At 32.8% G+C, this 27,827-nt stretch overlaps 2 protein-coding genes across 11 annotated transcripts in view; one reads left to right on the top strand and one right to left on the bottom strand.

The window, feature by feature from the left end:
- Positions 1-27,827, bottom strand: part of LOC114336930 (uncharacterized MFS-type transporter C09D4.1) — a 467,061-nt gene that overhangs the window by 365,140 nt on the left and 74,094 nt on the right. The window contains exon 1 of one of the 10 annotated variants that reach the window (XM_050641710.1): positions 11,129-11,270. The exons of the other annotated variants lie outside the window; for them this stretch is intronic. The gene's annotated coding sequence lies outside the window, so the exon portion shown is untranslated. Of the gene's footprint in view, positions 1-11,128; positions 11,271-27,827 lie in introns of those variants that run through there. 10 annotated transcript variants of the gene reach the window in all.
- Positions 10,248-13,381, top strand: LOC126878804 (uncharacterized). Its single transcript, XM_050641705.1, has 3 exons — positions 10,248-10,620; positions 10,975-11,090; positions 11,149-13,381. The coding sequence occupies exons 2-3, from the start codon at positions 11,001-11,003 to the stop codon at positions 13,363-13,365; spliced, it is 2,307 nt and encodes a 768-aa protein (XP_050497662.1). The 5' UTR covers positions 10,248-10,620; positions 10,975-11,000; the 3' UTR covers positions 13,366-13,381.

The following is a 27,827-nucleotide window of genomic DNA, read 5'->3' on the forward strand; positions in this document are numbered from 1 at the left end:
CAGAACAATTTGGTGTTGGAGGAAAACTTTTACTTTGGATGTTTGAGATAGGCCTTTTTTGGACCAATTATATTATACTACCTTCGTAACTTTCGAACTGTTCATTTTAGAAGGATTATACATAGAGCCTTTTTATTTCAAATTTAATGTAGAACATTTTTGTATAGAAGGTTGTTCATGCTAAACCGCATAATTTTATAAATATTGACGAAAAACGTAAAAAACTACGAATTTACCGATTTCTCTCCCCCTCTCCCCCCCCCCCCCACCCGACGCTCAAAATGGTGTGACTTTATTCTGAACATTATGTGGACCATATAGAACAATTTGGTGTTGGAGGATAACTTTCACTTTGGATGTCTGGGTGTGGGTCTAGTTATACCATACTATAATAAATAATATACAGTACAACCTGCCACATCCGGATCTGTCATATCCGGACCTCCCCATATCCGGACGGTTCTGCCGTCCGCATCTACCGAAATCTACCGAGAAAAGCAGTCCTGCTGTAGACAACGCACCCTCTCATCCCGACTCAAAAGAACTATGATAAAAGATGGCGAAATAAAGTATCCTTTTTGCCTCCAAATGTGGCATCCATCTGTCAGCCTATGGATCAAGGCATTATAGAATCTATAAAACGTGTCTATCGTCGAAAGTTATTGAAGGCGTTGATTACTGGAAAGTATGACGGAGAAAACTTTTCAGATACTATAAAAGAAGTGGTCTTGATATCCGGATTTTTTCATATCCAGATCGTTCTGTCGCCACATTAATCCGGATATGGCAGGTTTTACTGTACATACATAATATGTACTTATATAGTCTTCTGAGTCCCTTTTACTTTTCAATATCGGGACCGACACGTTGTTTCTTGTTATATGCTAATCTGCTTGCTTCTGCTATTGTTTTTGCCTTCCTTTGAATGATTTTCCCGACTGCTGTATCCCAACATTCTCTAGGTCTTCCTCTATTTATTGTCTTTTGTATTCTGGCTTCTTATATTTTCTTCATTGGTATCTACTCGTATGTTGTCCTTCATTTTTTTTTAGGTGTCCCCACCAATTCTGCTGATTTTCTTCAATATACAGATCAAGTACTGATTTCGTCTTAAGGTTTGTCCGTATATATGTGTTTCTAATTTTGTCTCTCATTATCACTCCTCTAACTTATCGTAAGAGAGTGATTTTCAAAAAAATTAATTTAATTAACTATATTATTGCATTTTTGATAAATGACACGACAAAAATTAATAAACGTAAAAAATAATTAAGAAATACACTACTTCAATATTTTTAAAAAAGCCTCAACTATGCGTGTGAATTTTTGAAATTTTTAAATGGATTGAATCCCACCTAAAAAAACTAAAAAATGACGCTTTTGGCGGTGGTCGGAGGGGAAGGGGGTGGAGAGTTAAAATTGAGCTAAATATTATTTTTTAATCACATAGAACGTTAAACAATGAAAAAAATTGAATTCTGGGAACCATTTTGTCTATCTTAATACCCCAGGCTGTGGGTGAAAAAACGTGATATAATTCAGGAATTTTTGAAACCTATCAGATGTTGTAAAGGAAGATGCCAGGAATAACTTATACTAAAATGTAACCAAAAATTTTGTGCGGTTTCTTATTTATGACGATTTTCATTTGTTAAATTTGCAATTTTTAAAAATTTTTAATTTTGCAGCTTAGGATATTCATTTTAGAGAAAAACTTTTAAATAGAAAATTGTAGTAAATTAAAAAACCTACAATTTGAGCTATGGCCAGTTTAATTTCGTTAATACGTTATTGCAAAACAGCCTACGAAAATTCCAAAATGGCCGTTTTTTGCAATTGCCGTAATTATTGTAAAAATATTTTTTATGTATTTTTTAGGCTTTAAAATGAAGATCTTTCAATACTAAATATAAAAAAAAATTGTAGTGCCCGATTGGTGAACTTGTTGCTTAGATATTATAATTTGTTTATCCCAAGAGGTCAAATGTCCAAGGCTATAACTTTTTGAAAAAAAAATCGTACAGAGTTAATCCAAGATCCACTCTCCTTCTAAAGACTTATATTTCATATTCTGATATAAATAAATGCGTATAACATTTTTCAACCTCTTATTTCGGGTTTGAAAATGAGGGGGAAAATTTCGTTATAAACATTTAGAACTGAAGCCGCCCCTGTACATCCTATGAGTTTCTAACTCGCAGGATATTGTTGCTGAAGACAAAGTAACGATTCAAAACCAAATAAAAATTTTCTACGACCAACTGAAGGTGAGATAATTTGTTTTCTTAAATCTTAGTGACTTCATTTATAACATTTAAGAAATTATTTCACAGTCATTCACTAAAGAAAGTCTTATATTATCTTAAAATAAAAATTATTTTAACCAAAAATTACATTTAATCATTAAAAATGAATTTAAAATGCAGTGGAGATTTATTTTTCGTTACGAATGTGATTTATTGTGTCGGTTGCCCTTAGCAACGGCTAGCAACTTATAATACATTGAATCACGGTTTTTGCTTTAAATTTTAAACCACCGCTTGGATTGACACGAAATTTGGTAAACACATAGATAACATGTTAAAAAATAAAAATGATATTGGGCCTCTGTGTGTTTTTGTCTTAGGGGTGAGTTTCACCCCTTATAAAGGGTGAAAAAATATATGTTCAAAATAAGTTCGGAAATGGATAAAACGTCTAATTCTAAACACCTTTTGTTCTATAACATTTTTTCACCAAGTTAATACCTTTCGAGTTATTTTCGAGTAAATACCTTCATTTTTCAACAACAAAAAAAACACGTTTTTAGGCGGTTTTTGGCAAATAACTCAAAAAGTAAGTATTTTATTGAAAAAAAGGGTTTCTTCAAAAATATAGCAAATTAAAAATTGAAAAAAATTATGTATGCATGAAATCTCTAGACCCACTAGAAACAAAGTTCTAGCTAATGAAAAATAGGTTCATATCCGTCAAATTTCAAAGTGAATTATTTCAACGTGAAATAAGCAAAAAATCATGCACTTTTTGGAGAAAAATCATTACAACTTTTTTAAAGTGTTTAATAAGATATGTATATCTGTTTTTAAAATAAGTTTATATCATCAAAAGTAAGCAAGTTACGCTGAAAATAAAGTTGATCTCTTTTTTTTGGTAAAAAAACTCGGGAAAGTCTCGCCCTAATTAGCATCAAAAATTAAATTAATCCATTTTACTTCAATGTTGTTTTACTCGTGTATGTGTCGTTTATGTCTGTAAGTTTCATCGGTTTAAATTACTTATTTCTGAAGGGGCTGTAGTTAAAACGACTTGAACTAGTCAATAACCACGAGTGTATGCAAATTTAGAACAGCCATATCTTAACAAATTTTTGCCTTCCAAAAAAAGCACAAAAACCAAAATATTCATAACAGCAAAAACTACATTTTTTACTCCTTAATTTGTTTACTCTTTGTGATTTTTGGTCACACTAATAAATTTTAAGTTATTTAAAAAAAACATTTTTTCAAAATTAAAAATTAAAACAGATTTAGTTTAAAACCAATTTTTTTTAATAAGCCCTTTGAACCGATGATACTTACAGATCATATTCATGAGCAAAGTAACTTGTGAAGTGGTAATGATTAATTTGATTTAAGATAATAATTAGGGGGTGACTTTCCCGAGTTTTTTGACCAAAAATAAAAAGAGATCAACTTTATTTTCAGCGTAAATTGCTTACTTTTGATGCTATACATTTTTTAAAAAAAACAGATATACATTTTTTTTAAACACTTTAAAAATGTTGTAATGATTTTTCTCCAAAAAGTGCATGATTCTTTGGTTATTTCACGTTGAAATAATTCACTTTGAAATGTTACAGATATGAACCTATTTTTCATTAGCTTGAACTGTGTTTCTGCTGGTCTAGATATTTCATGCATACATCATTTTTTTTTCAATTTTTAATTTGCTATATTTTTGTTAAAACTCTTTTTTTTTTTCAATAAAATACTTACTTTTTGAGTTTTTTTGTTAAAAACCGCCTAAAAACGTGTTTTTTTGTTGAAAAAATGAAGGTATTTACTTGAAAATAACTCGAAAAGTATTAACTTGGTGAAAAAATGCTATAAAACAAAAGGTGCTTAGAATTAGACGTTTTATCCATTTCCGAACTTATTTTGAACATATATTTTTTGAAACTCACCCCCAGGACAAAAGTACACAGAGGCCCAATATCATTTGTATTATTTAACATGTTATCTATGTGTTTCCCAAATTTCATATCAATCCAAGCATTGCTTTAAAATTTAAAGCAAAAACCGTGATTCAATGTATTATAAGTTGCTAGCCGTTGCTAAGGGCAACCGACACAATAAATCACATTAGTAACGAAAAATAAATCTTCACTACATTTTAAAAATCATTTTTAATGATTAAATGTAATTTTCGGTTAAAATAACTTTTATTTTAAGATAACATTTTTTTTTAATGTTGTAATATTTACAATCTGTCTTCAACTGATAACAATAGGTAAATTATTTGACAAAAATTGAAAATTTGACCTGTAGAGAGACCAGTGATCACCCTCTTTACATAAATTAAACTAAAACAAATTAAAATAAGTTAGTTATCACAGATTATTCGAATCTTCTTGCTAGGTCCACTACTTTGAATCTCTTCAGGCGTCGTACATCATTGTGGTCATCAGTGAGGTTGCTGGCTAACTCGTTTGGATGAGATTCTAGTCTCTTGGAATATTTTTTGTAATACATATTCTGTTATTACTGTTTTTGTGGATGGAACATTGAGGTCTTGCTCTATCACATAGTTTGGCACGTACCAAGGAGCATTCAGCATTGTTCTAAGGACTTTGTTCTGGAATCTCTGCAGTATTTCTAGGTTAGTTTGACTGGCTGTCCCCCAAAGTTGGATACCATAAGTCCACACTGGTTTTAATATAGTTTTATATATCAGCAGTTTGTTTTCAAGAGATAGTTGAGATTTACGACCGATGATCCAGTACATTTCTCGGAATTTTATTCCTAGTTGTTTTCTTTTTGTAAAAATATGCTTTTGCCAAGTTAATCTCCTATCAAGATGGATTCCTAGGTACTTGACAGTATCGGTTTGTGGGAGTTGCGTTTCATTTAGTGTTACAGATGGACATGTTTGTCTTTTCATGGTGAAGGTTACATGGATGGATTTACTCTCATTCGCCTTTATCTTCCATTTTTTAAGCCATCTTTGTATATTATTAAGGTCTTTCTGAAGGGTTCTGGATGCTGTATTTGGATCATGGTGAGGGGCTAGCACAGCAGTGTCATCAGCAAAAGTTGCACACGCTGTTCTGTTACTTGTGGGTAGGTCAGCAGTGTAGAGCAAGTACAATATCGGTCCCAAGACACTTCCTTGTGGTACTCCGGCTTTTATTGGTCTTAGGTTTGTGAATTCGTTATCCTGCTTGACTAGGAAATGTCGGTTGGAAATATAGCTTTTTAGGATTTGATAAAAAGGATGAGGAAGGTTTTTCTTTAGTTTAAAGAGCATACCAGCATGCCATACCTTGTCGAAGGCCTGACCAATGTCCAGGAATGCAGCAGAACAATACCTTTTATTTTCTAGATCACTTCTGATGTGTTTTACCAGTCTATGTACCTGTTCTATCGTTCCGTGTTGTGTTCTGAACCCAAATTGGTGTTGGGGAATTAGTTTCCTTTCTTCTATAACTGGGGATAATTGTTTAAGGAGAAGTTTTTCCAAGATTTTTGATAGAACAGGTAGCAGGCTTATTGGCCTGTATGAAGTCACCTGAGTTTTATTTTTCCGTGGCTTAGGTATGAGAATAATTTGAGCAACTTTTCATTGTTCTGGGTAGTAACCTAGCCTAAATATTGCATTAAATACTTGCGTTATCATTTTCAGACCTTTGCATGTCAATTGCTGTAGTACTTTCCCGTTGATCAGGTCATACCCTGGAGCTTTTTTTGGACTGATTTCATGCTGGATCATATTTCTAACTTCTTTAGTGGTGATTTTTTGTATAGGTAAGTCCATCTGGTAGGGTGATTCCAGGAAGTCATTTATTTCTTCCTCTGTGTCACCATCTTCCATGGTATGTGGCTGGAATACATTAGTGAGGTGATCTGCAAATGCTTCGGCTTTTTCCTTATTATTTCTACACCAGTTTCCCTCTTGGTTTCGTATTGGTGGTATTTGTTGTTTCGGGTGTTTGATTTTTCTCGTGGCCTTCCAAAGGGAATATTCACTATCTGCGTTTGCTGATAAACCTGTAAGATATTCTTGTATTTTATTATTTTTGATATTATGCAATTGTAGTTTAATTTCCTTGGTGATTTTATTTAATTTCGTCTTGTTCTTAGGTGTTCTTTTTCTTCGCCACTCCTCCTTTATTTTTCTCTTTCTAGCAATCATTTCCTTTATTACAGTTGGGCAATGCTCTTTAAATTCTGTTTGGTAGCAGTCAGGGGTAGCATACCAAGCAGCTTCTTGTATAGATTTCTGAAGATTTTCTACTGCTGCGTAGATGTCACTTTCTGTTTTTAATGGGATGTTTATGTCAATTAGTTCATCTAGTTTAGTCTTGAAAATGTTTCAGTATGTTTTGTTACTGTATAGTGATGGTTGTTTAGTACTGTTTGTTATTTGTGCATACCATGTCGCGATTACGCTAGAGTGGTCAGAGGGTAGATCGTAACAAGATTCTACTTTTGCCAATTTAACATTAATTCCTTTAACAATATAGAAGTCAAGTAGATCAGGTATTTTTGCATTGTCGGTAGGCCAGTAAGTTGGTTCCCTTGTGGTGAGGTAATTTGCATTAGTCGCGTTTATAGCTTTAAGAAGTTCTCTGCCTTTTGTGGTAATAATTCTGGATCCCCAGGTAGTATGCTTAGAATTAAAATCTCCTGCTATAAATCTATTTCCTAATGTTTTAAAGAAATTTTCAAACTGTTCCATTTTGTTATTGTGCTTTGGCGGACAGTATATAGCTGATACTGTTAGTGGGCCTAGTTGATCTTCAACAACAATGCTGGTGGCCTGTAGATAGTCGCATTCATGTTTTTGTATTTCGTAGTGCTTTAGTTTATTACTAACTATTATTGCAGTGCCTCCATGTGCTTTTTCGTTGGGATGTTGCGTATGATAAGTTGTAAATCGTGGAATATTAATGTGGTTTTTGGATGTAAAATGAGTTTCTGTAATCAGCATTATGTCAATTTTTTGTGTGTTAATAAATATTTTTAATTCTTCTACATGTTGACTTACGCCATTGGCGTTCCATAATACTAGCTTTAGTAACTGATTCATTTCTGGTTGAGAATCATGGTTAGGAGATTGAGCATAGTGCTCATTTGTTCCGTCAGTTTTTTTAACATGTCTTTCAGTTCTGACATGTCTGTGAGTTATTAGTTTGATTTGTTATAATATGTTGTGTAGTAGTTTGGTTGGAGGCTTGCTGGTTAACTGCTTGCGTTGCTTGTGCGTATGTTATTCCAGGTTGCACATAGTTGACTGTTGTAGTTCTATCTTGGTTTGTCCTCGCGTTATGTCGTCTGAAGTTAGGGAATTTAAGTTTTTGTAATTGTTTGTGAACTTCACACCCTCTTTAATTTGCGGGGTGATTTTCACCACAGTTAGCACATTTAACATTACTGTCTCTGGTTTTCCTTGGACATTCTTTAGTGTAATGAGGTTCTGCGCATTTGACACAGCACGGTTGTTTATTGCAGAAGTTTTTTGTGTGGTTGTATTTTTGACATCTACTACATTGCGGAATTATTCTCTTGACATGCGGTGCTTCGAATTCTGCTATGGAATGCATTACTTGTTTAATGTTATAGATGTCGTTATTATTATCTTTTGTTTCTAGATCAATGTAGAACATAGGCAGCGATTTTTTTGTTTGGTTATGTAGTATATTCCATATATTTATAACATTATGGTTTTTGGTTTTAAGGTCTTCTTTTATCTCTTTACATTTGTCGGGGGGTGCATGCCTTTAAGAACCCCTCGGTAGTGTCTTTCACTTTTAGGTTTATAAGTGTGGAAGTCCGTGTTTTTTGCTTTTAGAGCATTTATTATGGCGGTGTATGCTTTGTCTGATTTTGGTTGAATTTTTATTTGTTCGCTGTTGATAGCTTTAGTGATAAAATCATTTTCTGCTACTTGTTACAATAGATCGATAAGAGACTTGCAGATCTGCACGCCTGATACAAATATTGGAGGTGGTTTTGGTTTTGCATCTGTATTTTTAACTGTGTCCTCCAAATTGTCACTTTCATCTATTGAACTTAGTGCTTCAAATTGATTTTGTGTTGTTATAGGTTTACTTAACCAGTACTCACCAAGTTTTGTTTGTCTTTTGTTACTTCTAGGCATTTCTGGACTGCTTCTTAATCGTTTTCCGGTAACCTCATTCTATTGCTGTTCTTCAATACTGGCTGTTTGTTCATTTGTTTGGTTTATTTGTAGTGAATCATTAGGTTGTTGGGAACAAGTGGGAATTTGTATAGGATTTTGGATCATTGGAGCCATGGTTTTTACATTTTGTTCATAATTTGTTTGGGAATAAAAGCCTGTTGAAAAGTTGTTCATGTTACCTGCTCGGTTGATACGCCACTGGAATCTCTAACATCATTGCTGACGATAACTTGCTGCTAACAGCTTTCAATGAGCGAATGTTCTTTTACTTATTAACGTTAAGAATTAAAATGTTATTAATAAAATAAAAACACTCGTAAAATCCGCAATAACTAATTGCTTTGTTTAAAAACTTTAAATACATTCACGAATTTTTAGACACAATAAAATAATTGTTTTGTTTTGTTGTCGTTTCGAATAACTCATTAGCGAAACCGGGTTTGTTTTATCACAGCTTTTTCGTACATAGACAACCGTTCGCTTTGGCTGCTCATTGACGACTCAAGATAACATAAGTCTTTCTTTAGTCAATGACTGTGAAATAATTTCTTAATTGTTATAAAGTCACTACGATTTAAGAAAACAAAAACAATTATCTCGGCTTCAGTTGGTCATAGAAATTTTTTTTTGGTATTTCATCTTTATTTTGTCTTCAGAAACAATATCCTGCAAGTTAGAAACTCATATGATGTACAGGGGCGGCTTCAGTTCTAAATGTTTATAACGAAATTTGCCCCCTTATTTTCAAACCCTAAATAAGAGGTAAAAAAATGTTATACGCATTTATTTACATCAGAACATAAAAATATAGGTCTTTAGAGACTTTTAGAGAGATTTGAGAGTGGATCTTGGATTAATACTGTACGATTTTTTTTCAAAAAGTTATAGCCTTGGACATTTGACCTCTTGGGATAAACAAATTATAATATCTAAGCAACAAGGTCACCAATCGGGCACTACAAATTTTTTTTATGTTAAGTATTGAAAGATCTTCATTTTAAAGCCTTAAAATATACGTAAAAGTTATTATTACAATAAATAAGGCAATTGCAAAAACGGCCATTTTGGAATTTTCGCAGGCTCTTTTGCAATAACGTATTAACGAAATTAAACTTGCCATAGCTAAAATTGTAGGTTTTATAATTTACTATAATTTTCTATTTAAAAGTTTTTCTCTAAAATGAATATCCTAAGCTGCAAAATTAAAAATCTTTAAAAATTGCAAATTTAACAAATGAAAATCGTCATAAATAAAAAACCGCACAAAATTTTTGGTTACATTTTAGTATAAGTTATTCCTGGCATCGTCCTTTACAACACCTGATCCTGATAGGTTTTAAAAATTCCTGAATTATATCCTGAAATCGACCTATTTTTCACCCACAGCTTGGACTATAACGGAAGGCACCTTTTTAGACAAGGCGGAAACGGCGGGTTCGTTGGGAAAAATATTCCCATGAGATTTTTTTGCATAATCACATTCGTGAGACATCCCAGAATAAGGTTCAAGAAGTCGCCCACGTGAAAAGTGGTTCAATTTCTTTTTAACATTTTTTTTTATTCAAATTGCAAAAATCAATATTTTTGGCCCGGACTCTTATAATTTTTCTCTAAAGTTGATCATTTTCGAGGTATAAGCAATTTAAAATTGAAAAAAAAAGAAAAATGGCGATTTTCAAGGCTTAATAACTCGGTTAAAAGTTATTATTATGAAAGTTAGAAAGTGGCTAAATCAAAGTTTAATGCCCCCCCCCTACAAGATCCTGAAGAAATTTTTGTCATTATTTTATTACTAAGCTGTTATTTTTAAGTAATAATATGTAATGAGCGCCATGCACGTGTATGGAGGCCGTAAATGCTGAGTGCGAGAGAGATGCCATTCCGGCAGTCCAATTATGTATCTTACTTGCACACATCGCACCCTTAGTATTAAAAGGGCACATCTCGAAAATTAGCGTTTCTGAGTTTTTGGCATAAATGGGCACAAAACTACTAGTACTACAACTTGGCCTTGACAGAAATTGAAAACGGAGAATATAAAGCAAGTCCCGATATAATGTGACCCTTTCGTACTCCCCTCTCCGCCAACACATCTTCCCGCGAGATAGACCCATTCAGTAAGGTGCCGATGTCTGTCGAAGCAGGTGTGTTAGTGAGCGCTCTCATTACGAGTTGAGCCCTTCTATTACAAAACTTGAGGTACGTGTTGTTTTATATTTTTTGTTTTATAAAGGCACATTAAGATTAAATGCTGTATATTTCTAAAACTTCCGAAAATTTATGGGTTTATTTAAAAAGAGTTCTTTATATTACTAAAACTATTGTATGATTTTTGGAACTATATCTAAAGGATTCTTGTTATTACAAAAATATCTGTTTGATTTACAATATCATTGAAAGTTAAATCCTTGTAATACTAAAATAATTCAACGAGTTTCTTAGTTGTGTCCATAAACTACAAAGTTTTTTGGTACTAAGGCCTTAATTATTGTTATTATTTTATGTACTAACAAGTATTAAATAAGAGGGTAACCATATCTTAACCTCTTACAGATACATTGCAAAAAAATTGAAGAAATATGTCATCACGATCGCGAAGAATTATGAACCTTCTTAATGTTTCACATCTACCTGATGAATGGGAAAACAGTTGCGATAAGGACCCAAACGTAAGTTTATAATTTACTAACATGTATAAACTACTTACATATTATTTTGCATTTTTAGGTCAGCAATGAAGAAAAAGAGAACATCCCTTTAAGTTCAACATCAAAACGTTCGTCGAGATCGTCATCTAGTAGTTCCAGTTCGTCTTCTAGCGTCAACAGTAGCAGTTCGTCATCTTCTAGCAGCAGCTCTTCCTCTCGATGTTGTTCACTGGAACAAGGACGATTTGTTTCACATATCTTAAAAGGTAAAGAAATTGAAGCCCAGCCTCAGTCTTTATCGTCTAGAACTACTTCACCTTCAATACTAGAATCCGTAATTTTAACACCACGAACTCCAGCTGTACATTACCGTATATCGCCAATGAATTCAGAAGAGAGTGATGCTGATATTAGTGACAATGATCCCACTTATAATGAACATCAAGGTAGAAAACGTTCGCCAAGCTCATCTTCAAGTTCCTCTGATGATGGTACTTCTGAAGTAGTTGCAACATCGCCCAGGAGATCGAAGAAACGTAAAGCTGATCCTACTAAATGGAAGCAAAATAACCAAAAGATAAAACGAAATGCAGGAGAACAATACATTTCTACTAAGACTAGAAACGTTGTTCCTGCGCGTCAAATGAAGAGTCCATGCAATCAGAAATGCAGATTGAAATGCAGCGAAAATTTTGATGAGGCTAAAAGACTTCAACATTTCAAATGTTTTTGGGCACTAGGAGATTTGCAATTACAGCGTATGTTTATAAAAGCAAGAATGGCTTTAGTTGAACCTAAATATAAGTATTCAAACGCTCAACATCCCAGAGCACCAAATGCTGCTTTCTACTTGTACGATGATAACGCCAAAATCAGAGTCTGCAAAACATTTTTTATCAATACGTTGGGAATAACAAGTAAAATGATTCGCACAGTAAGATATAAGACTAACAATTGCAATTCTGTTGAAGAAGATAGAAGAGGCAAACATAATAGTCATAGACGCGTGGATGACAATCTGAAAGAAGATATCATTAGATTTATCAATCTAATACCACGAATTGAATCGCATTATTTAAGAGCGTCGACCTCAAGAGAGTTCATAAGTGGATCGAAAAGTATTACTGACTTGTTTAGAGACTTTCAAGAAAAACAGAAGAATAATTCCCGAGATTCTGGAAAGTTTCATTTGTTTTATGAGATTTTTACTACCCATTTTAATTTGGGTTTTTTTCAACCCAAGAAAGATCAATGCGATCTTTGTTTACAGTATAACAACTCTTCTGCTGATCAGAGGCTTGCTCTCAAAGTCAAATATGATACTCACCTAGAAGAAAAGGAATTAAGCCGAGCAGAAAAAAAGAATGATAGAATGACTCTTGACAAATATAATTTATGCGTTTGCTACGATGTTCAAGCGATAATGCAAAGTCCCAATGGAGAAACATCATCGTTTTATTATAAATCCAAATTGAATAGCTACAACTTTACTTTGACTGTGTTAAATAAATTACCAGAGAATGAAGACGATTTTAAAGGCTATGGTGACGTGCATTGCTATTTCTGGGATGAGACCCAAGGAAAAAGAGGTGCAGTGGAGATTGGAAGTTGCGTTTTAGACTTTTTAAAGAAGGTTTGTGAGGATGCAGGTGAACATGAAGTTAACGTAACATTTGTAACAGATAATTGTTGTGGCCAAAACAAAAATAAATACATAGCTTCTTTATACATGTTTGCAGTCACTACTATAAAAAACTTAAAGGGCATAACTCACAAATTCCTTATAAAAGGTCATACGCAAAATGAAGCCGACAATGTACACATGCTGATACAGAAACAAATATCAAGAGATTTAAAAGCTGGTCCAATCTTAACACCACTTCAATCCACCACCGCAATTCAGAGAGCTAGGAAAACGGGGAAACCTTTTATCGTTCATACTTTGAATCATGATTTCTTTTACGACTTGAAAGATTTACAAGTCAAGTGGGGATATAATTTCAACGTTGACGAAGAGAAGAATACCATCGTATGGAATCACATCAAAGTTATGAAATTTACGAAAGGGAACCCATTCTTTTTTCAATATAAGACATCATACAAAGACGCGTTTAAACAAATAAATGTTAGAAACAAAAGAAAGAAAATGTTGGATAATAAAGAAATATCTATCAAAACAGTTTATAGTGCGCCATTTGAGTTAAGTTTAAATAAGAAACAGGATCTCAAAGAATTAATTTCTAAGAGACTTATTGACCCTTATCATGCCTGTTACTATAATAATATGTTAATGTAACTGTTTTCTAATTGTAATTTTTAATACATTGTTTTATTTTTGAAATGATTTATGACTATTACTTAAAACTTAAACCTGCTGGCTATTTTATATTTCATAGTTCTTTAGCTACTATTCCAGTCGTTAGCTATTCTATTCTATTCAAACACGACTGATTGTAAAAAATGAATATGATAGATCTTAAGCGCTCGCACAAAAGAAGAATGATTTTATGTTGAGAAAATTTGTTAATTTTTTTGTCTAGTAAATTCAGTAATTTTTTGTGAGAATATTTTAGTTTTGTGTTACATTATAAACGTTAAGACAATTCTGGTTTTTTTTATATGACTGTCCCAAAAAGAGTGTTATAGTTTTTGTTATTGGATTTGTATGCTACATGCCTATTACTTTTTGGTTTTTGAGAATAAAGTTATTTTTTGTTAATCTTTTACGATTTAATGTTTTATTAATTCCTTTACAAGAGGCACTTTTATCATTGAAAGTAGTTAAACATTATTATTACACAGCCATATTTAGATTTGTAACTTAAAAAATAGTGTATATTTAATCATTAAAAGGCTTAATTCGTAAGATGCCTTCAAAATTTAAAGAAATTTAGTGGGAGAGGGGCCTATCTTGGGAGAGATTTTTTGAAACGTTTTTTTTTTAATTAAATTATTTTTTTTTGTAATATTTCGATTATCCATTATAGAGTACAAATACTGTAAATTGTATACCTAGATTTTTATTTATCTATCTTTTCAAATAAAAATGTTATAGGTGAGTAAATGAAAACGATGAAGTTGCTTAATCTTTAATCTCGTTTTCCCAAAAGTAACGATTTTCGAGATGTGCCCTTTTAATACTAAGGGAGCGACATATTTACAGCCGCGTCAATACGATTTAACCGCCCATTGTTAAAATAACAGCTTAGTAATTTTATAACACAGATTTATTCAGGATCATGTAGCGGAGGCTTTAAATTTTTGATTTAGCCACGTTCTAACTTTCATAATAATAATAATTTTTAACCGAGTTATTAAGTCTTAAAGAGGGCCATTTTCGCGTTTTTCAAATTTTACATTGTTTATAACTCGATAAAGATCAACTTTAGAGAAAAATTATGCCAGACCTTTTTTGTCCAGAAAAACCTAAAAAAAATTGTGCGAGCCAAAAATATTGATTTTTATAATTTAATTTAAAAAAAATTGTTAAAAAAATTGAACCACTTTTCACGTGGGCGACTTCTTGAACCTTATTCTGGGATGTCTCACGAATGTGATTATGTAAAAAATCTCATGGGAATATTTTTCCTAACGGACCCGCCGTTTTCGCCTTGTTTATTTGAATATTCTTGTATAAAAGGGCGCCAACTTTTGTTTTGCCCGCGGCGATCAAAACCCTAGAACCTGCCCTGTTTCTGGATTCTGGAGATAGATATTCTTAAATACTTTAAATTAGTTTAACAAGTTATACTCGAAAAATGCACAGTTTTCCCGTCTTTTGACTTTGAAACTACAATATTTAAGTTAAGTAAATTTGTTTTGATAAAACCAAATCTTTTGGAGTTATTAGCAGAAAACTTAAACACATTGATATTTTCGATTATAACACTTTCGATAGCGAATAAATTGAAAACTATTAATTCTATCAAAAAAATGTATACAACGTTTTTTGCTTAGAATAAATGTTTTTACCAACTTTTACAGTCAAAATATAATCAAAAATTTCCACTCCCGAGATGGGGTGGCAACCACCCCCATGGTAAAAGCGCCTTTCGGCATCATATAGATTTTGATCCTTGGACTATCCACTACTTATTCTCAAATTTTCAAGCAAATCGATCCATTCTGTAAAAATTGCGAGGTTTTGTCCTATTTTGAGCTTTCATTACTTGGACTATAATATACAGTGCTAGTCAAAAGTCCGTACCCCCCTCGTATCTTTTGAACGGTTATATCTATAATAGTGAAATTTTGAGAGAGGAAATAAACGGACGTAAGCTTCTTAACTAGTCATGACAGGTGACGTAATAGTGACAGATGACGTTACAGAGCCACTGTGACCGATAATTTTAAATGGGACCTTATGGCAAGTGATACCTCGTTTAAAAGATATTCAAAATACCTATTCAGTCATACTGATTTTTTTGGATATAAATTGATTTTGATTTTGGTGAATAAATGAAATAAATATAAAATTGTAGTTTCGCATTTAATTAATAAAAATTCAAATGTCCGCCTATGGTTTTTTTGTTAAAAAAAGTTCACGTTTTTCAGTTCTCTAATAGTTTTTACGTCAACGTCAACCCATTTGACAAGTAACCATAGGCGGAGGTTTGAATTTTTATTAATTAAATGCGAAATTACAATTTTATATTATTTCATTTATTCATCAAAACTAGCTTAAACTCAAACAAAATTAGTATGACTGAGTAGGTATTTTCAATACCTTTCAAACTAGGTATCACTTGCCATAAGGTCCCATTTAAAATTATCTGTCATGGTGGCGCTGCAACGTCATCTGTCACTATTACGTCACCTGTCATGACTAGTTAAGACGCCTACATCCGTTTATTTCCTCCCTCCAAATTTCACTATTATAAGTATAACCGTTTAAAAGATACGAGGGGGGGTACGGACTTTTGACTAGCACTGTAGAGTTAATTTAAAATAAAATAGTACGACTATGAATATTATCAAGAAATTATCTATACTTATACTTACATTACCAACATCCTGCACACACTATGCTTAACGCTTGTCTGGACGGTGTGGTGTTTGTTGGAATTTTTACTATAATTTTGATGCAGTTTTATAAAATATGAATATACGTATTTTGGTATCAAGTGCCACTGTTTATGAGACGTTTTAATTTCAAACTCGTCATTTAATAACAAATATAAGATTGTAGTAACAATAAAACAGAGAAATGTAAATTAAGTGTTTTATTGTATGGAACTTAACTTTTGCTATTGCGTCATTTCCTCGTAATTTTGTATTGACGTGATTACTTAGAATAACTGTTTTGCGCATTTTACATGCAATACTTTCTTTCTAGTACCTTCCTGTATGTAAGTATAAACTATATATCTATAATTTAAGCAATAACAAAGCGATATATAGTAATAACCAGAAATGGTCAGAAATATCAGTTTCTATTAACGAGTAACACAAAGTTGCTGAAAAAGCTAAAAGAGAGACGAGAAATAATTTAATCTTTTAATTTTCATACACTGACAGAGTCAAAACTCAGATGTTTTGCGAGAAACATCCTCAGAAGGATCTTTGGACCCTATCACGAATTTACGATCCGAATACTAAGCAATACCGAATGAGAATAAATGCTGTGGTCAAACAGATGTATAGGGCTAGCAACGTAGTCCAAGAGATTAAATCTCAACGTCTAAGATGGACTGGCCATGTCTATAGACTCCCTAATAACCGCCTTACCAAGTTAATCTAAGAGGAAGCCCTCACAATGTCGGTCTAATGGAAAGTACCCTTATATTTCACAATATCGAAAATTGTTATTAAGTACTAAAAGTTTTTTGGAATTAAAAACTATATTTTATTATGCAGTTACATCCTTCTAATTAAAAAAATATTTTTTTCTGAAATTCCTGATACCGTACATATTTTTTATTTATTACAAATTTGATAACTCTTGCGGTCCAAAAAAAAACCTAAGTAAATTTTCACAAAACAAAATTAAAAATATAATAAGTTTTTAAAAATAGAACTTTAGAACAAATAAAAGTTCCAACGCTGAAATAGGACTGGACAAGTCATGCAGCGATGGAATAAGGAATTTCAACTTCTGTCTAAATCCGGACCCACTACTTTGTGCCGAGTAATTTGGGTTGCCTATATGAACTTGAATCGGCGAAATGGGCATATAAATAATAAAGTTTTGCTGTATTAATCACTTTAAAAATTCACATTGTAAGCCATGAATAGGGCTTTTCATTCACAGTCATTTGTTTCGAGCTTCTGTCATGTGTCACATAATATTAATATATCTACGTCATACGTTATTGATATAACCAATGATACAAACCAAAGACGTATGACGTAGATATAATAATATTATGTGACACATGACAGAAGCTCGAAACAAATGACAATCGATGAAAAGTCCTATGAATCAAATATGTATGTAGTACTTTTTTGTAGATGTATTTAAAAATGAAACTGAAAAGTTATTACTATAAAGAGTGATCTGGAGGTCGATCCTGACTGTATGTCGGAACGGTGTGTTTATTTTGGCTCTGCAAAATAGTTCAAATTAAGTGAGAGTGAGAATAAGTTTTCAAAATTTAACCAAACATGGTGAAGTTATTAGTGATCAATTGAATCTCAACTTTCCAAATTTGTAAGTACAGTTTTACTGTAATTTCCACAGAAAACATCTAATTAGTATTTTACATTATTGTAAATTTTCATATCGAAATCTGCTTGACGTCAACCAAAAACATTTAATTACCATCGACCTGTGTGTCCACTCGGCTTTTTCCTAGCCGGGGACAGGTCCGTACTTAGAAATGTTTAAAAATCGATCAAGATGTCACAAAGCGATGAAATAAATTTACCAAATTTACTCAAATGGATAATTCTACACCAAGAACTTACTCTACCGCACTTATTCAACAAAAACATCCCTCAAAACGCCAGGCAATCATTTTTAATTCCACTGAAGATGCGAAAATACAAGATTACCTCCTACCGCTGGGAAAAATCATCCATCCAAAAAATATACTATTCTGCTCTAGATTATCTAACAATAGAATATGTTTGTATTTATCATCTGAAAATATCATAGAAAAATTCATGAATGAAAATAACGGCAACATTGAAGTTAATAATCAGATTATACAAGCTCGACGGTATATAACTCCTTCCAAAAGAATTATTCTCTCTAGTGTTTGCCCAACAATTCCTCATGATGTATTAATTAAAGAACTCGAGTCCATGGGGCTTGTTATTCAATCTAAAATGTCCTTTTTAAAAATTGGTGCACCGTTACCTGAATTTAGTCATATAATGAGCTTTAGAAGGCAAATCTTTATCAGCCCAACAGATCTCACGATACCAGAATCGTTTTTAATCAACTACGATAATACTTCATAGAGAATATTCTTATCAAGTGGCAACTTGAAACTTGCACAGCAGAAAAAATCCCAACATTTACTTTTCCAGAAATATCAACCAGCACACCAGCACCTATCAACCCAAAACCAAATCCTATTGCTCCAACCTCAGCAGAAGAAATCCCAATATTTAATCCTCCAGAAATATCAACCATCACACCAGCACCTACTTCAATTCAGACAGCTACCCCCACTACAAATAATCAACTGAACTCCACTGAGAGCGAATCAACTACCTTACATATGAAAATTGAGTCTTCACAAAACAGTTCAAAAAGAACGATTGACGATACCTTAAGTCCTTCCCCGCCCCCTAATGATACCACTGATAAACCGAAGTTTACCAATCCAGCAGAAATAGCACTATATCCTAAGAAAAAGCAAAAACAAAATAAAGGAAAATCTCTAGAAGCATTTATAAACCAGCAGTCGCCACAATTTATTCTAAGCTATGTTCAGATAACAGACCTATTCGAAAGCATAAAGAGTTCACCCGATCCACTTATTACCGTTGAAAATTACGGACTGGGACGTTTCGCCGTCGCCGTTTCGCCGTCGCCATTTCGCCGTCGCCGTTTCGCCGTCGAGCCATTTCGCCGTCGGCCGTTTCGCCGTCGAGCCAGTTCGCCGTCGGCCGTTTCGCCGTCGCCATCCCGGCATTGGTTAAGTTTACAAGAACGGTCTATTATTTCTAGGAAATTAAGGACAATAAACAAGAGTATAATAATTAGAATACATCATTAAATAGATAAATATGACTTTTATCAGATTCCCGGAAATAAACAATATTGAGAGAAGGGATTTCAATTTCAATTGTTTTTACCATATCAAAAATAAAAACCTTCATTATGCAAAACGTTCGAAAACCATTCAAAACTTATATACAAGTAATGATCATCCCGAAATTATAAGTACGAATGCTAACAACGGCGAAATGGCGAAATGGCGACGGCGAAATGGCTCGACGGCGAAACAGCGACGGCGAAATGACTCGACGGCGAAACGGCGACGGCGAAATGGCGACGGCGAAACGGCGACGGCGAAATGTCCTAGACCCTGAAAATTATACAGATAACTTCACAGCTCTCATCGATATGTTAAACAAAATATATCCCTATACTCAGGACGGATCTACAAAGACCCGAAATACCAAATTAAAAAAATTCTTCTAAAACACTTACATATGCAAATCCCACATGACCTAGTATCCCGTATACAGAAAGTGACTCCTCCCAAACAAATCAATAAATAAATTTAATAAATTAAAATGGAGTTTAATAAATTAATACAGTGGAATATAAATGGCTATTACTCCAGTCAATGGGAGCAAGAATAGGATACTACCTCCGAATTCTATCCTACTGCATGGATTTTAATGAAATTTTGGGCCTAGCCTCTACTTATCTCCTAATTCAAAGTCTACCCTATGCCGATGTGTGCTTTTATCTTGGGGATGGTTCCCACCCCTTCTTAGGGGTGGAAAAATTTTTGGTTCAAATTACCACAGAATTCGCCAGAGAACCTAATTCTAAGCAAAAACTGTTCTATATTTTTTTTTGAAAACTCGATACTTTTTGAGATATTCGTGGTTGAAAATTGGCCATTTTCATTGAAACATAATACCGTTTCGAACGGTTTTTTGCGAATACCTTAAAAACTATGCATCTAACTAAAAAAACTATATTAAAAATTTTTGTAGGTTATAAAAAAACAAAGAGACACTTGCCTTCATAAATCTTCTAGTTATAGTACAAAAAGAGATATGGTAGGTGAAAATAGTTTGTTTTTTTGGTACATTCTCAAATTGGTTTATTCAACTTGAAATAACACAGAAACGGTCAACTTTAGGTGTATAATGCTACTAATACCTTTTGTAGTGCTTGAAATAACCTTTAAAATGAGCTATATTAGAGGTCCATTACATTAAATCTAAGCGAGATATATGCTGCAAACAAAATTTATAACTAATGTATTTTAAGAAAAAATGAGAATTAATTTTAACCCCCATCCACCAAAATGTAAATCCATCGTTTTCCTTCTACAATACCTTTTATTATAGTGTTGTTTCTATGTTCAAAAAGTTGGACGGGTTTAAAATGAATGGTTTTTGAAAAAAAAAAGATCAAATTATAGAGCGCATTTTTAAATTTTCTTAAAAATCTTCCTTTTTCTCCATGTAACTTGAAAATGATTGCAAGAGATACAGTAATGAAAAATAAAAAGGAAATTTATATCTGAAAAAGCCCTACATTTTTGTGTGGTATCTCTTTTTCGTATCTCTTATCTTTTTCGAGTTACATGGAGGAAAAGGAAGATTTTTAAGAAAATTTAAAAATGCGCTCTATAATTTAATCTTATTTTTTTCAAAAACCGTTCATTTTAAACCAGTCCAAATTTCTAAACATAGAAATAACACTATAATAAAAAGTATTGTAGAAGGAAAACGATGTATTTAAATTCTGATGGATGAGGGGTTAAATACACTTCTAATTTCTTCTTAAAATACATTGGTCATCAACTTTTTTTCAGAATATCTCGCTTAGTTTGAATGTGATTGGCATTTAGTACTGCTCATTTAAAGGTGTTTTCAAGCCATACAAAAGTTATTAGTATCATTATACACCTAAAATCGACAGTTTTTCTGTTATTTCAAGTTGAATAAACCAATTTGAGCATGCAGCAAAAAAAAACAAACTCTTCTTACCTACCATACCCCACTTTGTATTTTAACTAGAAGATTTATGAAGGAACAAATATCTTTGTTTTTTTTATAAACTACAGAAATATTTTATATACTTTTTTGAAAATGGCCAATTTTCAACCACGAATAACTCAAAAAGTATTGAGTTTTCAAAAAATAATTATAGAACAGTTTTTGCTTAAAATTAGGTTCTCTAGCCTCTTTCGTGGCTATTTTAACCAAAACATTTTTCACCCCCGAGAAGGGGTGGGAACCACCCCCAAGATAAAAGCGCACATCGGCATAGGGTAGACTTTGTTTCTTGAACTATTCCCTACTTACTGTGAAAATATCAAGTACATCGATGTAGTAGGATGGAATTCGGAGCCAAATACCCTCATTGACTGCCCTATATTTCAATAATTTACCTATGCTACACTACAGATCATTATTTCAGAACAAAATCCAGATTTTGTATGTTTACAAGAGACCAATTTTAAACCAAATCAAAATAAAAAGAAACTATGTTTGTCATAATCAAATAAGACTTAACCAAAACATTGCTAGTGGCGGTGTATCAATTTTAATTAATAATTCATATGACTTGATAAGAATACCTCTAAATACTAATTTAGAGGCCATTGCTGTCACCGTTATTGGGAAAACTAATATAAACATTTGCAATATATATCTACTTCCTGGAGCAGTAATTTCCAGAAATGAACTAGAGGATCTTTTTAAACAAATTCCTACTCTTTGAATCATTTTGGGTGACCTAAACGCATATAATCACATCTGGGGATCAGCATATTTTATAAAGACCAACGGGGTACCGCAATTGAAGAAATTATAGATCATCTTAACTTGTCTCTCTTAAATGACGGAAGGCCGACTAGATTTAATATAAGAACTGGAGAAGCTACCCCACTTGATCTAACAATATGTGACAGTGACCTTTACTCACATTTGTCTTGGTATCCAATGCAGTATTCATACAACAGTGACCATTATCCATTAATTATAGAAAACAATCAACATAAACGCACAACCCATTTCTCTCCCAAATGAAAAATAGATAAAGCCGATTGGAAGCATTTCCAATCGTTATTGTATTATGAAATGAACGGAAAACAAAAGGAAACTTGTTTACAAAAGTTTCTCTTATTTTTGTTTATAACTTCTTTGTTGGTCGCTTGACGATAAAAAGTAATACATAAAGATTGTAGAAAATTTAATTTGCTACATTTTTTGTGTAATTAAATTTTCTGTAGGGTTGCTAGTTGTCGAGACACAGCGCGAAAGCCCTTTGCACCCCTTTTTCCAAGATGGTGGCCGGGGGACAAGAGTGGCGACCCCAAAAACTTGAACTTAAGGTTCTACTGACCTACCCTACACATTCAAAAAATAAAATTGACTCCTCTAAGAAATGCAACCCTAAATGTAACATTTTAATGGACATTTACAAAGTTTATAAGTTCTAAAAATCATAATTTGGGAGTGCTCCTCGTAACATTAAGAGCGAGGCCCCATTAGTGCGTTGCGCTGCGTTGCGTTGCGACGTTGCAACGAAACAACGCATTGCATGTCACAGCTGTTGCGAAGACACTGCTATAGAAGAACACCTTGTCCGTCGTTCCGTTGAAACATCGCAACTGAACGACGCGACGCGACGCAGCGCAACGCACTGATGGGGTGAAAGGTTCCTGGTCTGTTTATTTCTAGTGCATCTTTGTCGTGACTTTAGTGTAGTGTAAGTATTCACTTAGATGACAAATTCCCCTAGAACGGCCATGTTAGCAAGTTTCCAAAAACATAAACAAATCGTACGATAATAATCGAGTTGTATTTGTTTAAACTACTTTATTTAATGGGTTATAAGTCAAACAATCATAGTATTGAGTAAACTTATATATTTTATATAACTTCCTAAACATCTTACATACAATAAATCATACAAGTGACAACCATGTTGACTGGCTTGAAGTTAGCCATGTCATGTCTAGCACGCAGCCCCTTGCTACGCTGTTACACAGCTATATATATTAAACACCTTCCCCCTAAGATCGATATCTATAAGGGGTCTTTATATTACGACCAACTCTCGTCTTATAACTGTTAGAAGTCTCAATATTTGGGTTGACTTTATGACTCAATGTAGGTACTGATTTTACATTTGGGCTTGGGCAACTAATGGTTTTATTAACACTATCGTTTACGTTAATGTGAGTGGTATCTTTATGAACACTTTGTGACTGAATATCAGGGTACAACTCGGGTTCTAAAATGAGTTCTTTTTCAAGTGTTGTGGTGTATGAATGTTTCATTTGGTGTGAATTCCGTCTAATAATTTTATTGTTATCTTCTTTTTTCACCCAATATGATCTAGGTTCATTGGCCTTTTCTAACACAATTGCTTTACGCCAATAATTATCTTTTGAACTTCTTATTACTACCCTATCTCCCTTTCTAAACTCTACTGGTTTTCTTCGTGCTGTCTTATCATAACGTACTTGTAATTTCTCTTTTTCTTTGCATAAATTCTTATATACTTGTTTCTGGATTGTAGGTTCTAATTTATTAGCTGTAGTTGGTAATTGTCCTCTCAGGATCCTGCTCTGTAAAATTTGAGCTGGAGATGCATCAAGATTTATTATGCAGGTATTATTATATTCCATCACCAAATCTCTAAAATCAACATTTTCCTCATTACTCTTTCTTAAAATTTGTTTGCTTATATTGACTGCTTTTTCTGCAAGTCCATTACTCTGGTGGTAATGTGGAGTGCATGTCATAATTGTAATGTCTTTTTCTCTATAATAATTTTTACATTTTACCGAAGTAAATGGTAGATTATCTGCAATTAACATTTCTGGATATCCAAATCTACTAAAAGTATCTTGAAATGAGTTGATTACTGAACTGGAGGTTTTATCTTTTAATATTGAAATGTCCAACCAATGCGAAAAGTAGTCTACAATTACTAAATATGCTTTTGAACCATACTCTAAAATGTCTGTACCAACTTTATTGAATCTTAGTCTGGGAATGTCATGAGGCATCATTGGTTCTTTAAAATTATTTGGTCTGTATTTCTCACATATCCTGCATTTTTTTATATAGTTTGTCACATCATCATTAAGTCCTGGCCAATAATATATACTCCTGGCTTTGTTTATAGTTTTACTGACTCCTATATGGCCTTTGTGAAGCAATTTTATCATGTCAAGCCTAAGTTTTTTCGGAATAATTATTTTGTCATCAATAAATGCGATGCCAGCTTCAAAATACAGTGAATCTCTTATACCATAGTACTTTTTACACACTTGAGGAACATTTTTTTCTTTTGGCCACCCATTATAATAAAAATCAAAAATTACTGCTAATTCCTCATCCTGGCTAGTAGCTAGTCTTAACTCAGATTGCTTTTCCTGGCTCATAGGTAAATGTTTACTCACTGAGTGGACCATTTCAAACATTTCTGGGTCATGTGTCTCTATATTTAAACTGGACCTAGATAGCATATCAGCAAAATGTATGTCTTTCCCAGGAACAAAATATACATTTAATCTGTACTTGAGAAGTTTAAGCCTTAAACGTTGGAGTCTAACTGATCCAATTTTGGAAATTGGCTTCTTCATAATGGAGATTATAGGTTTGTGATCTGATTGAACGTCAACATCAAAATTATAAATAAAATTGTGAAATTTTTGAGTAGCATAATAAATTGCCAATAGTTCCTTCTCAGTCTGACTATAATTTATTTCACTATCATTCATATTTCGTGATGCACAAGCTACTAATTTTAAAATAGAATCATATTTCTGGAACATACAAACACCTAAACCATTTTTAGATGCATCACATTGTAAAATAATTTTTTGATTAGGATCATAAGGGACTAACGCTGGTGATTTACAAATTATGTTCTTTAAATTATCAAAACATTTTTGATGTGACGGGAGCCACACCCATTCTACATTATTTTTAAGTAATTGACAAAGAGGTTGAATATGTTCAGCCATGTTCGGAATGTACCGTCTAACGTAATTAAATGCGCCCAAAATTCTTTGTAATTCTACTTTACTATTTGGTTTTTCAAGTTTACAAAGTGATTCCACTCTGTCAGGATCTATTTGCATCCCTTTATGTGAAAAAACTTGACCCATAAATCTGACCTCTTCTTGACAATATTGAAATTTGTCCCCATTAAACTTTGCTCCTACTTCTTTAGCCCTTTCTAACACTTTTTTAACAGTTGTATCATGTTCTTCTTTTGTTGTTCCCATAACAATCATATCATCATGACAAATCAATAAATTCTCTATACCTTTAAATTTATCTTCTACTACTTCTTGAAACAGATCTTGGGAATTTGATAATCCATATGGCAATACTTTATATCTGAAAATTCCATAAGAAGTTGCAAAACAGCATTTCCATGATGATGTCTCGTCAAGTTCTAAATGATGATACCCTTCAGAGAGATCAAATACAGAAAATATCTTTTTACCTATCATTTGTGCACAAACATCTTCCAATTTATGTACTACTCTTGGTTTGCGGACTATTTGTTTGTTTAGATCTAATGGGTCTAAGCATAAACGTAACTTACCATTTTGCTTTTCCACAATAACAATGCGGTTTATGCTTGCCCTGGGGTCAATTTCGTTAACTTTGACAATTGCCCCTCTTTTTGTCAACCTATCTAATTCATTTTTTAAATTATCTCTAATTGCGACAGGTACATTTACAGGTGGGTAACTTACTGGCTCAAAATTGTCTACTGTAGTGATCCTATGTTTACCACAAAATTTACCATGACCTCTAAAAACTTCAGGGTTAAGGTTTATAAATTTATCCCTTTCTGCTAATTCTAAAGTACCACAACTCTCAATATTGTTGATTCGTTTAACTAACCCCAAATCAATACATAATTTACCACTTAAAAGAACTCGAGTTGCCCCATTAATAATTGTAAAATACTCGTAAACATACTTATTTTTATGTTTACAAAATAAATTTACGACACCCATTGTTTTAGCCTGAGTACCCTCAAACCCTTTCAGTACATAATGATTATCCCTAATTTTAAATTGTTTATCAATTTTCTTAAAAATTTTTAATGGAATTATACTTACATCTGCACCTGTGTCAAGTTTTACTTTAATTCTCTTGTTTTCAATTTCTATAATTTCATCCCAAATATTTTGACTACTTACATTTTGGTATACTTTATTGACATTTCCTACAAAACTATCAGCTGATCCATCACTGCTATCTTCATCTATGACATCAATATTCTTCACTCTACACGACTTTGCAAAATGGTTTAAAAGCCCACATTTCTTACATTTCTTTCCATACGCTGGACATTCTCTGGCCCCATGAGTTGATTGACATCTTTTACACTTGAATTTTTCATTGGTATTCGCTTTACTTCTAGAGTTATTATAATTTCTATGGCCCTGGTACCTATCTTTACGAACTTCTCCTATGTCTACATCTTTTCTTTCGGTATGAAATTTCAAATTTTGGTTCTTACTTTGTTCACTAGTTCTACAAAATTCGATGGCTTTTTGTAGGGTAAGTTTGTCCACTCTCAATAGAGCTTCTCTAGTAACTGGATCTCTGATGCCCATTAATATTTTGTCTCTCAGAGCTTTATCTTCGGCTGTTTGTTCTGGATCAATTTCATTATAATTACATGTTCGAATCAAATGTCTACAACTAGTAAGAAACTGCTCAAACGACTCTCCTTCTTTCTGGACCCTCATGATAAAATTGTATCTTTCAAATGATTCATTCATCCTTGGATTAACATACTTATCGATTAGTGATATCATCAAGTCATACTTGTTATTTTCGGCTTCTGGGATCTCGAATGTGGACATAATTTTGGCAGACTCAGCCCCAATTATATTTCTTAAAATTGACATTTTCATTTTATCTGCTGACTGGTCTTGTCCCGTTGCTAGTAAATAATCTTCGAAACTAGTCTTCCAGAACTTCCATTCGCTTGCAGCATTTTGATCCTGCAGGTCAAAATCTGGTGGTAATTTTACATTTATTCCCATCACTGCCATTGTAGGTTATGTATGGTACCTCGTGTACAAGTTGCTATAAATTTAGCTTTTCGATTGTAAACTGTAACCCAACTAGCTGTTTGACTGCGCCATGTTTAAACTACTTTATTTAATGGGTTATAAGTAGAGACTGGAAAATATGCACTAAAAAATGTCTAAAATATGCATGCAATATGCATTTTAAAACAAGCTGAATATGCACAATTAACATGCAAATATGCATTTATATATGCACTTATTTTTATATGAATAATTTTATGGTTTACGTTAAATACATAAATAAATAAAAAATAATAAAAATAAATAAATAGGTTTGAATTTAAACCAAATTGTATTATTATTTCTTAATATATTTTTTTAACTTCAGGTTTTGTGACAAATAAAACGGCAAAATATTTTATTTTGACCACAAGATAAATAAGAGTACAATAAAATAAATGTACATATTTTTATTGTTACAATATTGATTCATATTTTCTAAACTAATATTATAAAAAGAGTACAATAAAACAAATTTACATATTTTTATTGTTACAATAAATAATCATATATTGATTCATATTTTCTAAAC

This window comes from Diabrotica virgifera, chromosome 1 (assembly GCF_917563875.1).
Source record: "Diabrotica virgifera virgifera chromosome 1, PGI_DIABVI_V3a".
Classification (NCBI taxonomy): Eukaryota; Metazoa; Arthropoda; class Insecta; order Coleoptera; family Chrysomelidae; genus Diabrotica; species Diabrotica virgifera.